General features: G+C 41.1%; 1 protein-coding gene across 2 annotated transcripts in view; it reads left to right on the forward strand.

Annotated features, from left to right (window-relative positions):
- Nucleotides 1–20,248, forward strand: part of LOC132381222 (bridge-like lipid transfer protein family member 3A) — a 147,021-nt gene that overhangs the window by 83,744 nt on the left and 43,029 nt on the right. For both annotated transcript variants that reach the window (XM_059950556.1, XM_059950555.1), the window contains exons 11-12: nt 7,555–7,700; nt 13,203–13,344. In XM_059950556.1, coding sequence (XP_059806539.1) covers nt 7,555–7,700; nt 13,203–13,344 — 288 coding nt within the window. The remainder of the gene's footprint in view (nt 1–7,554; nt 7,701–13,202; nt 13,345–20,248) is intronic.

A 20,248-nucleotide genomic window follows, 5' to 3' on the forward strand; every position in this document is an offset into this window, starting at 1 on the left:
GTCATTCAACCATATACATGTCTACAAATAAAACAGGGATCATCTGGACCAAGGTGCACAACACATCTGGCCAAGGTTGCACACAGCCTGTAATGGTTAGCTCATGTTGCTTTTATAATTTTTGGATTAATTAGAACTTGAAGTGGCAATGTTATGAGTTCTGGAGTATTTCACAACTGAATTATCAAATAAACTCTGTTTGGTTCTGATGTTTTGGAATGGCAATGCAAATGTTGATCTAAAAAGGCCATAAAAAATTGATTCTCTCAGCAGGTTTGTTAGAGTCTGGGAGTTCAGCAGCAAAAAGGTGAATGCTTTCTATGTGCATAAATTTCTGGAAAAAATTATTTATCTAAGCTACTAATTAAAGTAAATTTTGAATTAGAACTTTAAAAAATTAATTATTTTTGGTTTGAGTTCTTACTTTCCTGTTGGTTTGCCTATACAGATGAATGAGTACTTCCTTTTTATTTTCTCAAGCTCAAAAAAACCCTTTAAATTATCTGGAATAAACCATCATAACTATCATGTGCTCAGAATCAGCCAATGCACTTTACAATGAGTAACTGTAGAATGAATTTGAAACATCATTGTCTGGCAGTAGGTTGTATACATGACTTAATATTTGTTTGAGTGGGAGTATTTGCCTGCAATCTGTGACAGTCCCTTCAGACTGGGAATTTCGTGGTTTCCAGCCCTGACCTCAGCCGCCCCCACATCCAGGCAGAGGACTTTCCCACTGCCACTAGGACCTGTGCTCCGGGCTCCCCTTCCCTCATCACAACTCTCCAGTTACTTGTCTTTAGGACTCCCCGTCACCCTTTTGGTTCTAGAATCTCCATCTTCCTCCCACGCTACCTTCCCTGAACACCTCACCCCTTGCCTCTCCTCTAATGTCACTGACACTTTTCCTGCCACCACCCCCCCCCCCCAATCCCACCTCTTATCCCTGCTGTGTCTTCACTATTCTATCTAGACTTCCCCTCCCTGAGGCAGAATGTTCTGTCCACAGCAAGGGCTTGCCATGTTCCTTTTTGCCTCTACCTCAGTGAGTTCTGCGCCAGCCATGACGTCGAGCTCTTATGTCAGCTCCATCTCAGAGCCCACTTCTTTGGCAAGAATTCCCCACCCTGCATCGCTAGGCCCTTCTCCCATCACCTACTCTCCTCCTCTTGTTGACACCTAGCTTTGGGTCTTTACTTGTTCTGGATCTTTACATCTCCGCTTGTCTTCAGCACTCTTCTCTTCAAACCTCGTGCCTTCTCACTACTCTCTCTGCACCAATCCCAATCTCACCATCAAACATGCAGACAAAAGGGGCCGTTGTAGTGTGACAGATTGACCTCTGCCTTGCTAAGGCCTGACAGTAACTCTTATTTACCACTTGAAGAGGACCCCACTCAGGACCATCAGAAAGTTGTCTCCAACACCATCATGAACCTCATCAACTCTGGAGGTCTCCCATCTGCAGCCACCAAACCCATAGTTCCCTTACTCCACACTGCTCATTTCCTTCTCCTACCCAAGATCCACAAACCCAAATGTCCGGGTAGGCTCATTGTTTCTGCCTGCTTCTGTCCCATGGAGCTCGTGTTCTCACATCTTGACTCCATTTTATCCCCCTTCCCACCTATATCTGCGACACTTAATGTGCTCACAATCTTCTCAACTATTTTCAATTCCCTGCCTCTGATCAACTCATTTTCATTATGGGTGTCCAGTCCCCATACACTTCTATACCCCATCAAGAAAGTCTTAAAACTCTCTGCTTTTTTCTTGACAATGGACCGGACCAGTTACCCTCCACTAGCACCCTCCTCCGTCTGACTGAACTGGTCATCACAACTAATGATATCTCTTTCGGCTCCTTTCACTTTCTCCAAACTCAAGGGCACCCATATGGACCCCAGCTACGCCTGCCTTTTCGTTCCCTATGTGGAACAGTCCAAGTTCCAAGCCTTTCCCGGTAATGCTTTCCAACTCTTTCTGTGGTACATTAATGACTGCATTGGTGCTGCTTCATGCACCCATGCTGAGCTCATCAGTTTCATCAACTTTGCCTCCAATTTCTATTCTGCCCTTAAATTCACTTGGTCCATTTCTGACACTTCCATCTCCTTTCTTGATCTGTCTCCATCACTGGAGACAAACTGTATCCTGATATTTTTAGTAAAAAGGCTGGATCCGTTTTTGGCTACAACCCAGACTCTTTTAAGTTAGTGGCAGAGATGAGTTCACTTAGAACACTGTTATTCATTATGGACAATCAGGTACATCTTCTCCATGGGCAATTGAGTAAGCAGTGGAGCCTCACTTTTGAACAGGCTCATTCAGCTCCACTGTCACAAGGATCGTTACAGAAAGTCTTTCCGACCAAATGCAAGAAGTATATACAACAATTCATCCCTGTAACAGGAGTACACACATCATTGTACAATAGTCAACTTGTTATTTTGTACATTATTATTATTGCACATTGGTAATTTATTATTGTCTATATTATTATTTCGTACTTTATTAAATTTTGCACACTAAGTGTATTTTTAACTGTTGCTGCTGTAACAAAATAATTTCCCACTCAAAATCAATAAAGTTATTATTATTTGTAAGCCACCAATTCCCACGGCTGTCTTGACTCTACCTCTTCCCATCCTGTCATTCCCTTTGCTCAGATCCTCCTTCTCTATGCACATCTGTTCCTATCCTTTCCTTTCCAGAACATGTCTTTTCTTCAAAGAACGGGGTTTCCCTTCCTGCACCATTGATGATGTCTTCATCTTCTCCTCTATTTTCTGGACATCCACACTCATCTCATCTTCACAACACCTCAATGGGATTAGAGTTCCTCTTCTTCTCACCCACCACCCCGTGAATCTGTACGTCCAACACACAATTCTCTACAACTCTGCCATCTTCAACAGGACCCTGCTACCAAACATGTCTTTACCTGCCCCTCGCGCTTCTCCTTTCACAGGGATTATTCTCTTCATGATTAGTGTGTCCATTTGTCCCTCTCCACTGATCTCCCTCCTGGCACTTACACTCTTATCCCCACAGTTTCAGAGGTGTTACATGGCCAATTTGCCTCCTCCTTCACCTCCATTCAGGGCCCAAACAGTCCTTCCAGTTGAGGCAACATTTGACATGCAAATCTGTTGGAGTCTTCTACTGTAACTCATGCTCCCGATTTGGCCTCCTCTACATTGATGCGACCCCTGACATAAATGGGCAGACTGTTTTGTCAAGCACCTCAGCTCCAGGTGGAAAAAGCGAAATTACTCAGTGGCCAGCCATTTCAATTCCTGGCCCTGTTCCCATTCTGACGTACCCATGGCTGCCTCTTCTGCCACGATGAGGCCACTCTCGGGTTGGAGGAGAAACACCTCACATTCTGTCTCAGTAGCCTCCAACCTGATGGCATGAACATCAATTTCTCCAACTTCAGGTAATTTCATTCTCCTCCCCTTTCCCTATGGCCTCTTTCCTCTTCTCCTCACTAGCGCATCACTTCCTTCGGTGCCCCTCCTCCTTTCCTTTCTCTTATGGTCCTCTAGCCAGAGTCCCCAACCTCTTTTATGCCATGGACCAATACCATTGAGACCTTAAGACAAAGGAGCAGAATTAGGCCATTCAGCCTATCAAGTCTGCTCTGCTATTTCATCATGTACCTGCCCTCTCACCATATCCCTTGTTAATCAGACCAATCAGGAAACTATCAACTTCACTTTGAATATACCCACAAACTTGTATTTCACCGCAGTCTATGGTAGAGCATTCCAGCAAGGTGTCTGTGAACCCCTGCTCTATCTCTCCTTTCAGATTCCTTCTCCTTTCGACTTTGCCATTTATCACCTCCCATCTTAATTCATCCTCTCTCCCACATGCGCCTGACTTCACCTATCACAATCAAGCTTGTCCTCCTCACCCTCTTTCCCCCTTCCTTTTCAGTCCTGATGAAGTGTCTTGGCTTGCTGATGTTGCCCGATGAAGATGATGCTTCCATAGATGCTGTCTGACTTGCAGAGTTAGCCAGCATTTTGTGTGTAGATATCATCAGGAGGTTTACATTATCCATGTGTAATGCCTTATGGAAGTTGGTATCATCAACATCTAATGTTAGTTTAATGTCTGAGTGTTGTAATTTTCTGATTAACTTCAAAACTCATGAGATGTTAACTGGTTCAAGTGCTCATTTCCAGTTCCCTGAGAGTCATGTAGATTTCTAATAGTTACCAGTCTGAATAGAAGAAGCATTAAGTATTTTTTGAATGATTATAAATGAAGGCATTCTCCTTCCATGCATCCTTAATGCATGATTTGAATTACTCCGTTTCCAATTAAGATGGTGCCAACTTTGTGAGTGATATGAATGAAACATTTTTTTAGCAATGTCATTTTGGCATTCTTACAGAAATTAACTTCATAGTGTACACTACAAGAGGCCAAGTTTTTTGTCAGGCAAGAAGGTTTATGATACCTGGGTTGATTTTTTTAGATTATCATGGAAGAAAATTGGCCTGGTGACGAGAATTAAAATTGACAGCTGAACCAATTTTCATTACACTGATGTTGCAACCACATTTTGTTTCCAATTACTTTCTAAGTAATACAGTGAATTCACACTTCATGATAATGCAATATTTTTCTTTTTGGTATCCATGTTCCAAGTAGTAAGGTGGATGGCAATTTCTGCTTTGCAAGCTACTGACAATTCACACAAGGTGATCAAGGTTGCAGAGTATGGCACAGTAACAAATAAAAGGCCAAATTTTCAACAAAATCAGTGAATGTTCACTTGGGAAAGATAAAGCTGGATTGTTTTCTAAACTAAAACTATACTGGACACAATTATTCCCCTTAATAACATTAAAATAATTTATGAGACGATGAAGACCAATATTTGCAGGCTGATTTGCTTTCTGGAAATTACACTTTTTAATTACTCCTTTTGCTGTGATAGTTTTTTCAATTTGGATAAAATTACACGGACATGTATGAAAGGCATAGTAGAATGCATGTCCAAAATGATTCTATTAAACATCTTGCTGTTAGCAATGACTCTTCTGAGTAATGTATTGAGAGAGAAAATCTGAATAGAATGGGTTTGAATTTCATTCTTGGTTGGTAGAAACTGTGTTTTTACACATTTTAAGTTTGCCTTTTCAGATATGTCATTCTTCCAATCATTATACTAAAGCCATGTTTTGTTTTTTTGCTCTATTTTAGCTAATTCATAATGATTTTAATTTGCCTAGTAATGATTAACGGGTGATCTTGAGCCTAAGCCCTAAAATGTACTTTAAGAAAAATAAAATGCTTGTATTAATGGAATTATTTAGCAGAAGTGTTATACTAGAGCTTCATGTTAAAATCTGAGATTACCTGGCAGATGCGTGAAGCTGTGTAATGTCTTGTATTGCTACAATCTTGACTTTTCAGTTGGTATTATTGAGACAAGTTAACCTACTTTGAACTGTAAAGCATTAATCCGTTGTTACAGCATTACTCCCAGGCAAATCAAATGTGACATGCTTCAGGTTTCAATTTTTTGAGTTCTTCACTGATAGCCAACACTATCTGGAAATACATCAGTGAATCCACCACATTGGACTTTTCTGGTATATAAAAATAGCATTAAAGTGCTTAGGAGATTAGGAAGGCCAAAAGAGGTTGTGAAGTGCCCTTGGTAAGCATGGTCAAGGATAATCCAAAGGCATCTTATGCTTGTTTTAATAAAGAGGATAACTAAGATGGTGCTCAAATGTGAAAGGAATTTGTGCTTGGCATCAGAGTAAGTGCTGAGGTACTAAATATGTGCTTTGTGTCACTGTTTACTGAGGAGGAGGATTTGGAGGATAGTGAAAACACAGTGGGCCATGCTAATGTGCTGAGAAATTTTGAGATTGAGGAAAGAATTCTGGATCTTTGAATAAGCATTAATTTAAATGAGTCCCCAGGGCTTTATGGCATATATTCTGGAATATTGAAAGAAGCAAGTGACAAGATTACTGGGGCTTTGACAAGGATTTTTGTGTCCTCACTAGCAACAGGTGAGGTCTCAGATGAATGGAGAGTTGTAAATCTTGTGCCTTTGTTCAAGAAGGCAAATGGGAATAATCCAGTGTGCCTTGCATCAGTGGGACTGACACTATTGGCGAGAATACTAAGGGGTTGGATTTATGCCTGGCTTTCTTGGGGACAGTTAGCATAGCATTGTGCAGGGCAAGTCATGTCTTACAAGCTTAGTTTTTTTTTGAGGAGGTGACAAAGGTGCTTGATGAGGGTAAGGCAGTGCAAGCTAGCAACATGAACGAGTAAGGCCTTGTGCTATTGTAATTCAGAAGTTAAAGATATATGAGAACCAGGGTAAATTGCAAATTTGAATTACGAACTGGCTTGCCCACAGAAGAGAGAGAAAGGCTTGAGGGGTGGTTGCTGTTGTTGGGGATTAATGAACATTGGTGTCACACAAGGATTGGTGCTGTGATCTCTGTTGTTTGTGACTTGCATCAATGATTTGGATGAAAAGGTAGATGGATGGATTAGCAAATTAGACTGCAAACAGTAAAAGACTACCAAAGTCCAGCAGGAAATAGACCACTACAAATATAGGCAGAGGAGGAGTAGCAGATAAATTTTAATCCAGACAAGTGTGAGGCTCTTTGTGGGATCAAATGGAAGGAGAAAATATAATGTTAATGGTAAACCCATTAATAACGCTGATGTTCAGAGGGAGCTTGTGTGTCAGTCTATAGTTCATTGAAAGTGCATTGACAAGAGGATAATGATGACAAATGATGTTTCGTATCAGGTGAAGAAGCTTACCCGGATGTTGCATGAATTGGAGGCTGTGAACTATAGAGGAGGGTTGGACAAACTTGGGATATTCTCCTTGGAGAGTTGAAGGCTGAGGGGAAACCTGATGGAGTTGTTAAGAATTGTGCGTGGTGTGGACAGTTGGCATGGAATGGAAATATAAAATACCTGAGGACATGCTTTTTAGGGAAACAAATAAATTCAAAGGAAATGGGTGATTATGGATGACACAAAGGAGAAGGACATTTGGTATAAATCAGCACAATATTGTACACTTCATGACCTGTCCAGTGCCGTACTGTTCCATGTAATCTTAAGTGAGAACAGCCTTGTCTTGTTTTCAGCATTTGAATGGCCTGAGGGCATTCCAAACACCCATGAACCAGCAAGAATAAAAGGAGAAAGGAATCTGTTATGCAGCTCTTGAGACTAGAAGTTTTTCCTTTTAACTTTTTACCGCAAATGTTTGTCGATTGAGGTCTTGGGTACAACTATTTTATGCTTCTTGCTCCTGAATGGCCGTATGGTTTGTTTTGAAAAAAATGTACCCTTTATTTCTAGGCTACCCTGCCAGAAAAAGAACAAATTTATTGTGTCACAACATTAAATCATGCATCATGTTTTAAATTCGTCACATAGAATTGAAGCCCTGTGCATAAAGTACCTGAAATACAGAAATTTATACCTTAAGCAGTGACTTTTAGTTTTGGCTGTTAAAATTTCTGTTCTTGTTGACAGTAGGGTCACCAGGTTGGAAGGCTTATAAAAGACGAGCAAGTGACCAATCGACAGGAGCTACTTCCCCTGATTCTTGTAAAGTGCCATGGAGTAAGCTGCTCTCCAGTTGTGTGGTTGTCCGTGTTGATGACTTGGACGTTTATCAGGTAAGGATGAAGAATTGACATTGACTTCGTATCTTTTCAATCTAATGATGATTGGTTCTGCATTTATGAAATATATATTCATGGATCCGTCAACTTTAGAGATGAGGAATAACTTCAGTCTTGACTCTTTATAACCAGACTTCTCTCAACTCAAAGTAAAAGGATTTCAATATATTATGCATTGTAAATACATAATTTTTTCTCTAGAGCCATTAATCTAAATTGAAATTTGCAATTCTGTTTCAATTGACGAGTTAATGTGGAGCCACCATTGACTGTTAGATGTAGTACCAAACTAGCAAGCTTAGCCTCAGGTCTTGCTGACAGTGAGTGAGAGGATGTTGATGTTGTGGCACCACTCGGCCAGATTTTCAATCTCCCTCCGATATGCTGATTCATCAGCAAACCTTTGATTCATCAGCAAACCTAGGTATGGCATTGGAGCTGTGCTGAGCCTCACAGTCATAAGTAAAAAGCAAATAGAACAGAAGGCAAAGCAAACAACTTGTGCTGATGGTGATTGTCATGGAGATGTAGTTGCCAATCCGAATTGACTGGATCTACAAGTGAGGAAACCAAGAACCCAGTTGCACAGAGATGTATTGAGGCCTAGGTCTTGGAGCTTATTGATTAGTTTTGAGGGAAATGTCAAACTGTTGTCGATGAAGAGCATTCTGATGTATGGATCCTCAGTGTCCAATTGTTCCTGCAGAGTGAAGAGCCAATGAAATGGCATCTGCTTTTGAGCTGATGTGATGGTAGCCAAATTGACAGATTATTCACTGCATAACAAATGAGTATCATCTGCTATTCTAAATAGTGTAAGAATTTAATCCAATGTGAAGGCATCTGTTCCTTTCATGTGTTCTGAGTCTATTTTACATGCCTCTGTTTAATAACCTATTTCATTACATTAATCTGTTGGAAGTTGTTCAGAGAAAGTTTAACTTCTGACTTTTATTCTCAGATGGACACTGACTTCACAATGTTAGCTTTTTATTTTTAAAGTAACTGTAAGTCAATAATAAAAATGTTCTTTTTGTTTAGAGCTATTGATGTTAAGACACCTTACTCCATTGAGTGCACATTGAAAATCTGCAAGAAGTGTTTCAAACTATCTGGAATGCTTGAATTTCTCTTAGATATTTCAAATAATATAATTGAGTTGATTTGAAATGCACGTATCCAAATTTTTTTAATAAAATAGTTAACAAAAAGTAGTCCATTTAACAAAATGTAGTGCTACTCATGAGCATCTGTTCCAAATCCCTTTTGCAAAGGACAACGAAGATAGCAAATTTTCAGCACAACATACAAGTCAAGTCAAGTCACTTTTTATTGTAATTTCGACCATAAGTGCTGGTACAGTGCATAGTAAAAACAAGACGACGTTTTTCAGGACCATGGTGCTACATAAAACAGTACAAAAACTACGCTGAACTACTTGAAAAACAACACAGAAAAAAACCCCACTAGACTACAGACCTACCCAGGACTGCACAAAGTGCACAAAACAGTGCAGGCATCACAATAAATAATAAACAATAGGACAGTAAGGTGTCAGTCCAGGCTCTGGGTATTGAGGAGTCTGATAGCTTTGGGGAAGAAACTGTTACATAGTCTGGTCGTAAGAGCCCAAATGCTTCAGTGCCTTTTCCCAGACGGCAGGAGGGAGAAGAGTTTGTATGAGGGTTGTGTGGGGTCCTTCAAAATGCTGTTTGCCTTGCAGATGCAGCATGTAGTGTAAATGTCTGTAATGGCGGGAAGAGACTCCGATGATCTCAACTGACCTCACTATCCACTGCAGGGTCTTGTGATCCAAGATGATGCAATTCCCGAACCAGGCAGTGATGCAGCTGCTCAGGATGCTCTCAATACAACCCCTGTAGAATGTGATGAGGATGGGGGGTGGGAGATGGACTTTCTCAGCCTTTGCAGAAAGTAGAGACGCTGCTGGGCTTTCTTTGCTATGGAGCTGGTGTTGAGGGACCAGGTGAGATTCTCCATCAGGTGAACACCAAGAAATTTGGTGCTCTTTATGATCTCTACCGAGGAGCCGTCGATGTTCAGCGAGGAGTGGTCGCTCCCTGCCCTCCTGAAGTCAACAGCCTGACGAAGGGTCTCGGCTCAAAACATCGGCAGTGCTTCTTCCTATAGATGCTGCCTGACCTGCTGTGTTCCACCAACATTTTGTGTGTGCAGCCATCTCTTTTGTTTTGTTCACATTCAGAGGTTGTTGGCTCTGCACCAGTCTGTTAGCCCTGCACCTCCTCTCTGCAAGCTGACTCATCGTTCTTGCTGATGAGACCCACCACGGTCGTGTCATCGGCGAACTTGATGATGTGGTTCAAGCTGTGTGTTGCAGCACAGTCGTGGGTCAGCAGAGTGAACAGCAGTGGACTGAGCACACAGCCCTGGGGGGCCCCCATGCTCAGTGTGATGGTGTTGGAGATGCTGCCTCAGATCCGGACTGACTGAGGTCTCCCAGTCAGGAAGTCTAGTATCTAGTTGCAGAGGGAGGTGTTCAGGCCCAGTAGGCTCAGCTTTCTAATCAGTTTCTGAGGGACGATAGTATTGAATGCTGAACTGAAGTCTATGAACAGCATTCGAAAGTACATGTCCTTTTTGTCAGGTGTGTTAGGGCCAGGTGGAGAGTGATGACAATGGTGTCGTCCGTTGAAAGGTTGGGACAGTACGCAAACTGCAGAGGGTCCAGTGAAGGGGGGCAGCGGGGTCTTGATGTGCCTCATGACGAGCCTCTTGAAACACTTAATGATGATGGATGTGAGTACAACAGGTTGGTAGTCATTGAGGCAGGACACCGAAGACTTTTTCGGCACGGGGACAATGGTGGCGGCCTTGAAACACGTTGGCACGGTGGCGCTGCTCAGGGAGATGTTGAAGATGTCAGTGAGAACATCTGCTAGCTGGTCTGCACATCCTCTGAGCACTCTACCGGGAATGTTGTCTGGTCCAGCAGCCTTCCGTGGGTTGACCCTGCACAGGGTTCTTCTCACGTCGGCCACGGTGAGACAAAGCACCTGGTCATTTGTAGGAGGGGTGGACTTCATCGCTGTCATGTCATTTTCCGCCTCAAAATGAGCATAGAAGTTAGTCAGCACATCTGGGAGGGAGGTATCACCCGCACAGTCAGGTGACACTGTCCTGTAGTTGATGTCCTGAATGCCCTTCCACATGCGCCGCGTGTCACAGCTGTCCTGGAAGTGGCTGTGGATTCGCTGGGCGTGTGCACACTTTGTCTCTCTGATGACCCAGGACAGTTTGGCCCTTGCTGTTGTTCAGGCTGAATTGTTAGCTGCTCTGAATGCAGAGTCATGGGTCCTCAACAGCGCACACACCTCCGCTGTCATCCATGGCTTCTGGTTAGCGCGTAGAGTGATGGTCTTGGACACAGTGACGTCACTGATGCACTTGCTGATGTAGCTAGTCACTGATGCCGTGTTATACAAAGTATAACAGTAAGTTGAAGAAAAACTAGAATGTTTACAATGTGTTTATCATGATATAGAATGATTACAGAAATTGGAACATTTAAACAGCAGGCCTGCAGTAATACGGTTTACTCTTAAGTATTTGAAATGATAGAGCCAGTCTTTCCAATAAACCAAATCACTGCAGTGAAACAAGACCTCTGTAGTGTTGTTCTCACAGATGTACTGGATACTTCATTTGTATAAATGTCTAATGGACCAGTCAAGACACAATATGATGTTGTCATGCAACACACACAAAATGCTGGTGGAACACAGCAGGCCAGGCAGCATCTATAAGGAGAAGCACTGTCGACGTTTCGGGCCGAGACCCTTTGTCAGGATATTGTCATTCTCAGTTTCATAGTTTTCAGAATGTGACTAGTTCGAACAAGACACATATATCTGAGGTAGTGCTATTCTGGAAGTTGGAAGTCATGGGTGTCCTCAATATTAGCCTAGCTCTTTGAAGCCTTGTGGTTTAAGTTCAACTGAGGAAAGCAAATCCTCCTCTAGTTGCATCAGCTGGCTTTCCTCAATGGATGAATCTGACTGAATAAGTCAACACAACTGGGAAATTCCAAGTCCATTGTCTCAGGCAGCTTGTTGGTAACTCTTGCTGCCAAACTAGCCTAGTCTTGAAGTCTGTAATTGCCGGAATGAGCCTGCATTAGTTAGCAGTGAAAGCATAGAGATAGGTTTGGATGTATGCAATTGTTAGAAATCCTGAGTATGATGGTGTACAGGTGAACATTACACAGAACTGTAGAAGTAAATCATATCTCCATACCAAAACCATTGATACTGTGTTAGTTTGCAGTAGCACTATGCTAATGAGAAAGATTCAGAATTAATATGTCAGTATTAAACCAGATGTCTGTAAGGTGCCCTGGGCCATCAGCAATAAAACTGCATTGCTGCTCAATCTGTATTCCTCGTGTTCTAGTGTATTCCTCACACCACCATTACCATGAAGCCAGATAATGAATCCTCCTTCAATGAGTGCAGTAGAATATCAGGAATAACCCTGGGTGGATTTCAAATAGGTGCCAATGTATATGCGAGTATTTTGCTAAACAGCTTGGCAAACCTACAGTCTTGCTGCTTCTGTCGAGGTCACCAGTGGGGTAAATGCGAAAGATCATACTGAAACATTTCCAACCACCTTCAATTGGACGATTTAACTTGGCCTCAACCTGAAGTTCATACCAATTCAGAAGCCAGGCAGTTCATTCAGTCCACGTAGGATGTGTATATTATGGGGTTGGCAAGATCCCAGCTGGAAAGCTGAAGGCCTAATTTCTAATCACTGATGTAAAGGTATCATCAACTGCACCTTTAAGTGGTATTGACTTGCCATTAATATACATGTTTGTTCAATTTGGGGCTTGCCAGAAGCATACCAGTCCAGGTGCAAGACAAAGGAGCCTGTATTACAATAGTAGGACAGCTGCAAGTATTTTTTGAAATCTAAGATATTTCAAGACATATTGAACCACATATTAATATCAATATCACAGATATAATATTATTAGAAATCTGTGCTGTTATGTTTAACATTGTAACAGTAGAGGTGTATTTCTGAAAAATCATCCACTGTATTTCTCGATCCCAGTACCTTGAGATTCAATTTCATCAATAATTGACTTGTAAATCTGTTTTCTACCACTTTCGTCCTAGCAGTCAGGAGAACAGCTGCATCTGCATCTTGGTAGCTTAAGTTTTCATGAGGGGCGTTTTGTGTGTTTTCCAGATCTGTCATTCCACAAAGCTGTTCATAATTATCACATAAGTATTTGATGTTTTACTTGCTGAATCTGGCAAAAAAAATCCCAATTGTGTGTTGTTGTTTGAATTTCCAGCATCTGCAGATTTCCTCATGTTTGCCCAACTGCACATCGTTTGTCTCACTATTGATCTACCTGGGCCAGATTTTAATAGTGGTTAAGAAAGAAAATGAATCCTAGTGCTGTGTGTGCTGATGCTATTTCGGTATTTTATTTCATTCAAGGTCTCAGCAGCGGGTCAGCATGGTAAGAAGCCTACAACCTTACTTTCCTGTAACAGGGTATCCTACCATCTTCCACTCGACATGTCAGCAATTCACATTGAATTTACTGAATACTATTTCCCTGACAGTAAAGAATTCCCTGGTAAGATTTTGATTAAATAATTTCTCAAAGTGCATTATATATGTGCCAAGCTTCAAGGTAATTGCTGTATATGTTATTGATTATTAAAATGTTTTGCTATGCATCCAGTTGCATAATTACCATATGTTGCTATTTTATGGGTAAAGTCATGTTTTATTATCCTCAGAGCAGAGAAGCTGATACTTAACAACAAACTATGATGCGTTCAATTAGTATGGCAATTGAAATATGCACTGGAATCAATTTAGATTCTTTGAATGGAGTTCAGTGTTTATCTGTGTCTTAACCACTATATAGTATGTGATTTGAGTAATATGTTGTATGAATTTGATGGAATATATTTGGAATCTGTGGAATTCCTTGTCACAGACGGTTCTGGAGATCAAGTCATTGGGTATATTAAAAGCAAAGGTTGATATTGATAGGTTCTTTATTTGTGAGGTTGTGAAAGATTACAAGGAGAAAGCAGGAGATCAATATTGAGAGGGATAATATATCTACCATGAGGGAATGTGGAGATACTCAGTTGTCCGAATAGCCTGATTCTTCTCCTATGTTTTATAGACTTAGAATGATTGGGAAGTGAATTTGTTTTATTGAAGCTCTCAGTCTATAAGCTATAATAAATGGAGAACAGTAAAAACAGAATTGGTTTATTGCCACTGACATATGTCATGAAATTTGTTGTTCTGCAGCAGCTATCGGGTTGTAAACTCAAAGCTGAGTTTATTGTTAGATCACACGTATATGTATGGAGATTGAGGATGATGAGTCCACTGTAACACACCTTCAGGGGCATTCAATTGTCCTCAGCAGTGAGCACAAGAGTTGTGTCTTATAATGGGTTAAAACAGTGAAATACCTAAATGATCAGAGCTGGTAATGAGATTGCATGAATTGACAGGAGAAATCAATTTCCAGCTCAGCACCAAGAACTATGATGCTCAGTATTTGGTGAGGGAAAATGGAGAAGAAAAACTACAACAAGATGAAGATGGACTAAATAGGATTGAGTTGAGTCTGGGTCTGACACAGTATCATTTCATTGGAGGATAACAGAAGAACTAGGTGGAAGATGGATTTTGAAAATAGGATTTACCTGCTTATCAAATTCTGGGACGGTATGCAAATCTGTGAACACAGAGAACAAGGACCGACCCTAATGAAGAAGGACTCTGAGACTGTGAATCAAAGACAAATCAAGAAATTAAGTTGATCAGCTTGTGTTTTGGACTTTGTGTAAATTGTGCAAGGTCAAGGAGATATCTCGGAACAAGATAGATTAGCTGGCTGAGTGGTGTCGCAGCAACAAACTCATACTCAACATCAGTAAGACCAAGGAAAAGTAAGTCCAAAGAGAACACGGCAAGGGATCAGTGGTGGAAAGGGTGAGCATCTTAGTCACCAATATCTGAGGATCTATCTTTGGCCCAACACACTAATGGTGACTCTAATTCATTAGCAGTTTGAGATTTGGTATGTTATCAAAGACTAGAAAATTTCTACAGATGTATGATGGAGAGCATCTTGACTGGTTGCATTGCTGCCTGGTATGAAGGCTACAGTGTGCAGGATTGAAAGAGGCTATAGCTCCCCACTATAGAGGATATCTTCAAAAGGAGATATCAACTTCATCTTCAACAAGTTGGTATCCATCAAGATGCAGGAGCTTGAAGATGCAAGCTCAACATTTTTGGAACAGTTTCTTCCCCTCCACCATCAGATTACTGAGTGATCCAAGAGTACTATCTCCCTTTTCTTCCTTTGTACTATTTATTTATTTGCTTTTTGTAACTTATGGTAATTTTTGTCTTGCACTGCACTACTAAAACAAAGCAACAAAATTTCATGAAATATGTCAGTGATAATAAACTTGATACTAATTTCAAAGGTGTTTGAACTGGGAATGTTGCCTTTACATTTAAGAGTTTGAATGAAGTCAAATGTATCCTTCATCATTTGTCAGTGGTGTGTTTCTAATATTACTTCAATTAAGCACAGTACCTGAGCCATGTCCTCTGCTCTCTATGATAAAATGGAGCAAAAGGCTGACTATAAATTTGCTCCTATGGGTGTTCTTCAGAACTAAATTAACCCTATCCTTGTGTTCTTACTCAATGGTCCTGGATTTTACCCTCCCAAATATTTATCTAGCTTTTTGATTGTTATTATTTGTTAGTACAGTGTATTCCAATTAGCTGGGACTCATTGGGACCAGTACATGTTGGCCCAATTAAGCAGCTGCCCCAATTAGCCGAAGTTTCGTGAAAATAGTTAAAAAGGTATTAAAAAAAAAGACAAACTACTATTTAACTGAGTAACAAATTACGCACTTAAATGAAATACAGAACAAATTAGAACACTATCAATACTACCACAGTACTATAAAACTGTATTAGCTCCTGATAGTTGTTGACGGAGGAATTCACCCTGTGTACATTGCCATGTTTTTTTGATTGACTGTAAATGAACAAAATCAGCACAAGCATCTAGTGCAGGTAATGCCTTCATACAATGCAGTTGATGATTGCATTCTCCCAATCTCGCTTTTCATTGTAACATGATTGTTGATATCTTCAAATTCTTTGTTGTTCCTAACTTGTTGAAGTCGTGAAATCATTTCATTTTCACTCTTGGCTGTTTCTAGCATTTCCAAGCCTAAATTCTCGAAACCACAGTGAGCAAAACAGTTCTAAGTTCTCCAACTGCTTATTTCTCACCAGATACCAATGAAAAAAATCACTGCTTCTTGAACACACACGCAGCTGACACTATTTGAAAGCTGTTCACTTGAGGCATTCCAGTACACGTGACTGACATTAGTTAGAAAATGTTCAGTAACAGTCTCCTGTCCCAATTAAGTCCAAGTTTAATTGTCATTCAACCATACGTTAAAACCCATATGTAGGAGCCTTGCATCTGCTCTCTGCATTGTATTCTGTGTTGAGCATTTTTTTTATATATGGTAACTAGTTACATGAGTAGGGATGTAGTAAAAGCAAAGAAAAAAAGTTACATTTTCATGCTTCGTTCATTGCAGTTTGTAGCTCCGGACCGGTGGATGTTGTATCTTTTGCTGATCGCTCAATAACACTCAGCTTACACTTAAATATGCTTAAGTTTCATCACTTCAAGATTACATGTTTGCTAATTGTGAATAAAGGATTCGACTTTTGGAATGAGGCGCATCATGGAAGTATAACAAATCCTCAGGATTGTTGGCAGTGGTAGTTGTATGTTGTGTGTTTGGGTTTGAAATGCAGTTTTGAATGGTCAGTGCTGCCTGTCCATTAGGGACTGAAAGCTGTAGAGTGGTGTTTGCCTAGTAGTTCAACCCTTGGTTCTGTTGAAATACTGAATTAAATCTGTTGTTGCTTTGTCTGGATCATACACTTGGAAAACAACTGGAGTCTAGCTGGAAGCAGTGACCATGAAGTCAAGACTAAGGGAAATTAAACAAACATGCGATATTGAAGGTCAAGTTGCCAGAGAAAATGAAAATATTTATAAAGCCACAGACAGGCTGTGACTATGTATAAAGCTGAAAACAGCATGTCCAATGTGTGTGCAGCACATTATATTGCTAGTAGAGTGATCTGTACGTCTGATACCTCAGCATGTATTAGTTTGAGTTTGATCCCCAAGGGGTAGTTCACCGTGCTCATTCTCAGTTTGCACCAAGGAGGCACTCTGAACCTCTCCCACATCCAATGGTACAAGGGGCTTCTGAGGACATTATGATAACACTCATGTTTCAGATGATAAATTGAATTGATTTTATTTCTTACATCCTTCAAATATGTGAGTAAAAATCTTCACATTATGTCTCCATCTGAATGTGCAAAAAATAGCAATTTGTAAAGGTCTAAATGCTGCACTGGAACCCATAAGGACACGAAAGGAAATAAGCTGGTGATGCAACAGCAATGCATTGCATCTCTGCCGAAGAGATTCAGATTTTCAATAGCAATCCTGTAGTATCATCCCTTTATGAGGGCTTTCAAGAACAACATTGAGGGCAGGTCTGATAATTATGGTGACTGTCTCAATTTTCTCAAACAGTTCATTGAACCTGGAAAGCTCATCAAAAGTTGCCAGTGGGCCGTCCAGGAGCAAGGGTATCGAAGCGTCCAAGCTTTACAACAGGAGCATTTGTAGGATGAGTGCAAAATTGCTGCAGCTTATATGGAGAAGGCTCTTTCTTGGCCACATATCAAATCAGAAGGTGTGGACACATTTCAAGATTCGTCTTTTTCTTAGGAGTTCTTGCAATGCCATGGAAGACGTGCAGGACATGTGAGTTGGACATGCTTGCTAATATGACAATTGTCATAAATTTTTTAAAAATGAAGATCAGCGGTCTAAAAACGGCCAGAAAGGCACAACTGTAAGGTTACTTTCATTGTCATTGTTGATTTTATTGAAAGCTAAGTAAAGATTGCTATTCACCCAATGTTTGGGAAAAAAATACAATGCTACATCACCAGCAGTAAGTGAAGGTGTGAACGAAACTGGGTCACAAACTGGCTGTCAAGCTAAAGGAAGCAGCTTTGCCACTACTGTGGCTACTGTGGAAAGCAAAGATAAAACTGAGCCTGGAACTGATGAAAAGGCTGCAGATTCAAAAGAAGCTGTGAATGAAGCAAACACAGCAGCGAATATTGCTTTAGCATCTAATGGCATTAGGGGACTGGTGATCATGATTGTAAGCTTCCTATATTTCTAGTTTGGGTGAAGTCAAAGAAGAGTAACAAGACAGTGGTTATTCACACTTTCCTCGATCAAGGAAGTACAGCAGTGTTCTGCACAGAGAGCCTCATGAACAAGCTCAACCTGACAGGAAAAGGAACACTCGTTCAATTACGCATAAAGGGTCATGAAAAGGTCGTGAGCAGCTATGCTGTTTTAGGATTGGAAGTGGCTGGCTTAGACTGTGAACGCTTATTGTGAATTGCCTAACATCTGAACACAGGAACGTATGCCCATCTACAAAGGGAACATTCCTCATCAGATCTCAGGAGTGGTCTCACCTGAAGCATATACTGTACATTTGCTGGAAATTGAGCTGGTGATGGGAGTGAATGTGTCCGAGGCTTTGGTGCGGTTGCAAGTGATTTGTATTGTTAATGATCGACCCCATTCAATCAGAACAATGTAGGGTTGGACTGTTAATGGACCATTGAAAGCAGGCTGTGGTGGTGGAAGAGACTACACTCGGCCAGAGTTGACAGTTAATAGGGGTCTCAGTTTTGTGCTTGGAACACACACAAAATGCTGGAGGAACTCAGCAGGCCAGGTAGCATCTATGGAAAAGAGTACAGTTGATGTTTCGGGCTGAGACCCTTCAGCAGGACTGAGAAAAAAAATGAGAAATTCATCTCATCTCAGTTCTGATCTTTTTTCCCCAATTCTTCTTATCTTTTTTCCCAGTTTCGATGAAGGGTCTTTACCCAAAACATCAACTATTTACTCTTTTCTCTAGAAGCTGCCTGACCTGCTGAGTTCCAACAGCAGTTTCTGTGTGTTGCTTTGGACATCCAGCTTCTGCAGATTTTCTTCACTTTGTGCTTGGATGAGCTTTGGCAGCAGCCATTTCAAACAGTTCCTGGAGGCAGTCAAGAGGAACTACCTGGGAGAAGATCATGATCCAGGACAGACTCCTTCCCAAAAGAGAAATTTGTGTAAATGTTGAACTTTCATATCTCCTGTCTTGGAAGCATATAGTTGCAATTAATATAATAATTAGGGGGCTAGAATGTAGAAGCCATGTATCTGTTCTCTATCTGTATTCTGTGTTGTGCATTTATTATGTTTTTTATCGTAACTAGTCACATGAGTGGGGGCGTGGTGAAAGCAAAGAAAATAAGTTACGTCTTCATGCTTTGTTGATTGTAGTTTGTAGCTTGGGACTGGGGGATGTCGTATCTTTTGCTGATTGCTCAGCTGCACTTAGCTTACACTTGGGGTTGCTTCAAAATTGTATGTTTGCAAATTGCTAATAAAGAATCCAATATGGGATTCAGTTTTTGGTGTAATGACTATTGGAGTGAGAGCATCATATTGCAGGTATAGCAAATCTGTAGGGTCATTGCCAGCAGCGATTTTTTTTTTTTTTTGGTTTGGCCACAACAGCATTATTCCAGGGTCAAGGGGCAAAACAAAGTACCAACAGTCATACACAGCAAGAGGTGCAAATAGCACGTATAAGACAGCAGTAAAAATACAGTCACCCAGAAAAATATTGTCCAAGTCCCCAACTCCATGAATGTTGCAGCAGTTTGCAGTCAAACACAATACAGCTTATCTTCTGTCAGGGAAACACAGGTGGGGGAGTGGTGGGAGGACTGCACCAACTCCCAACATGTACACCACACCATGCCACGTCACCTCTAGTGGAGTACAACGACTCCGACACCTTCCCCCAGGGTGGCTGCAGATAGTTGGGTTGAGGCCTTGTCACGACCGAGGCCACACGGCTCCCCCATCGTCCAGTCCTGCTATTCGCTAGCAAATCAGTGAATTGGACTTCTCGCATTCCACATTAGCAATATCCAACAGGGTCTTGCAACCACAAGAAAAGCGACCAAGGTGATCATTTGCAGTTAAGCTGTGTACCAGCTTCGTGCACCAACACCTCTCTAATGCAGGAAGCAGTGGGATCTGCACCAAGTTCAGTTCCTTCAGTTTCTCCACCAACAGAGAACTTGCTGATGGGGTAGACCTACAGGTCGTGAAGTTCCTGATGTCCAGCTGGGTCTTGCAATTATATAAAAAAATACATTTAAGAAAGATAACACCTTTGGTTGGCCCCGCAGAAGCTGCTGCATCTGAGTGCAACACCATCTCATCACAAAGGGAATCCCAGCTGTTTTCTCAATTAGTTTTCTTTAAGACTTACCCCAAA

This window comes from Hypanus sabinus, chromosome 25 (genome assembly GCF_030144855.1).
Source record: "Hypanus sabinus isolate sHypSab1 chromosome 25, sHypSab1.hap1, whole genome shotgun sequence".
NCBI lineage: Eukaryota > Metazoa > Chordata > Chondrichthyes > Myliobatiformes > Dasyatidae > Hypanus > Hypanus sabinus.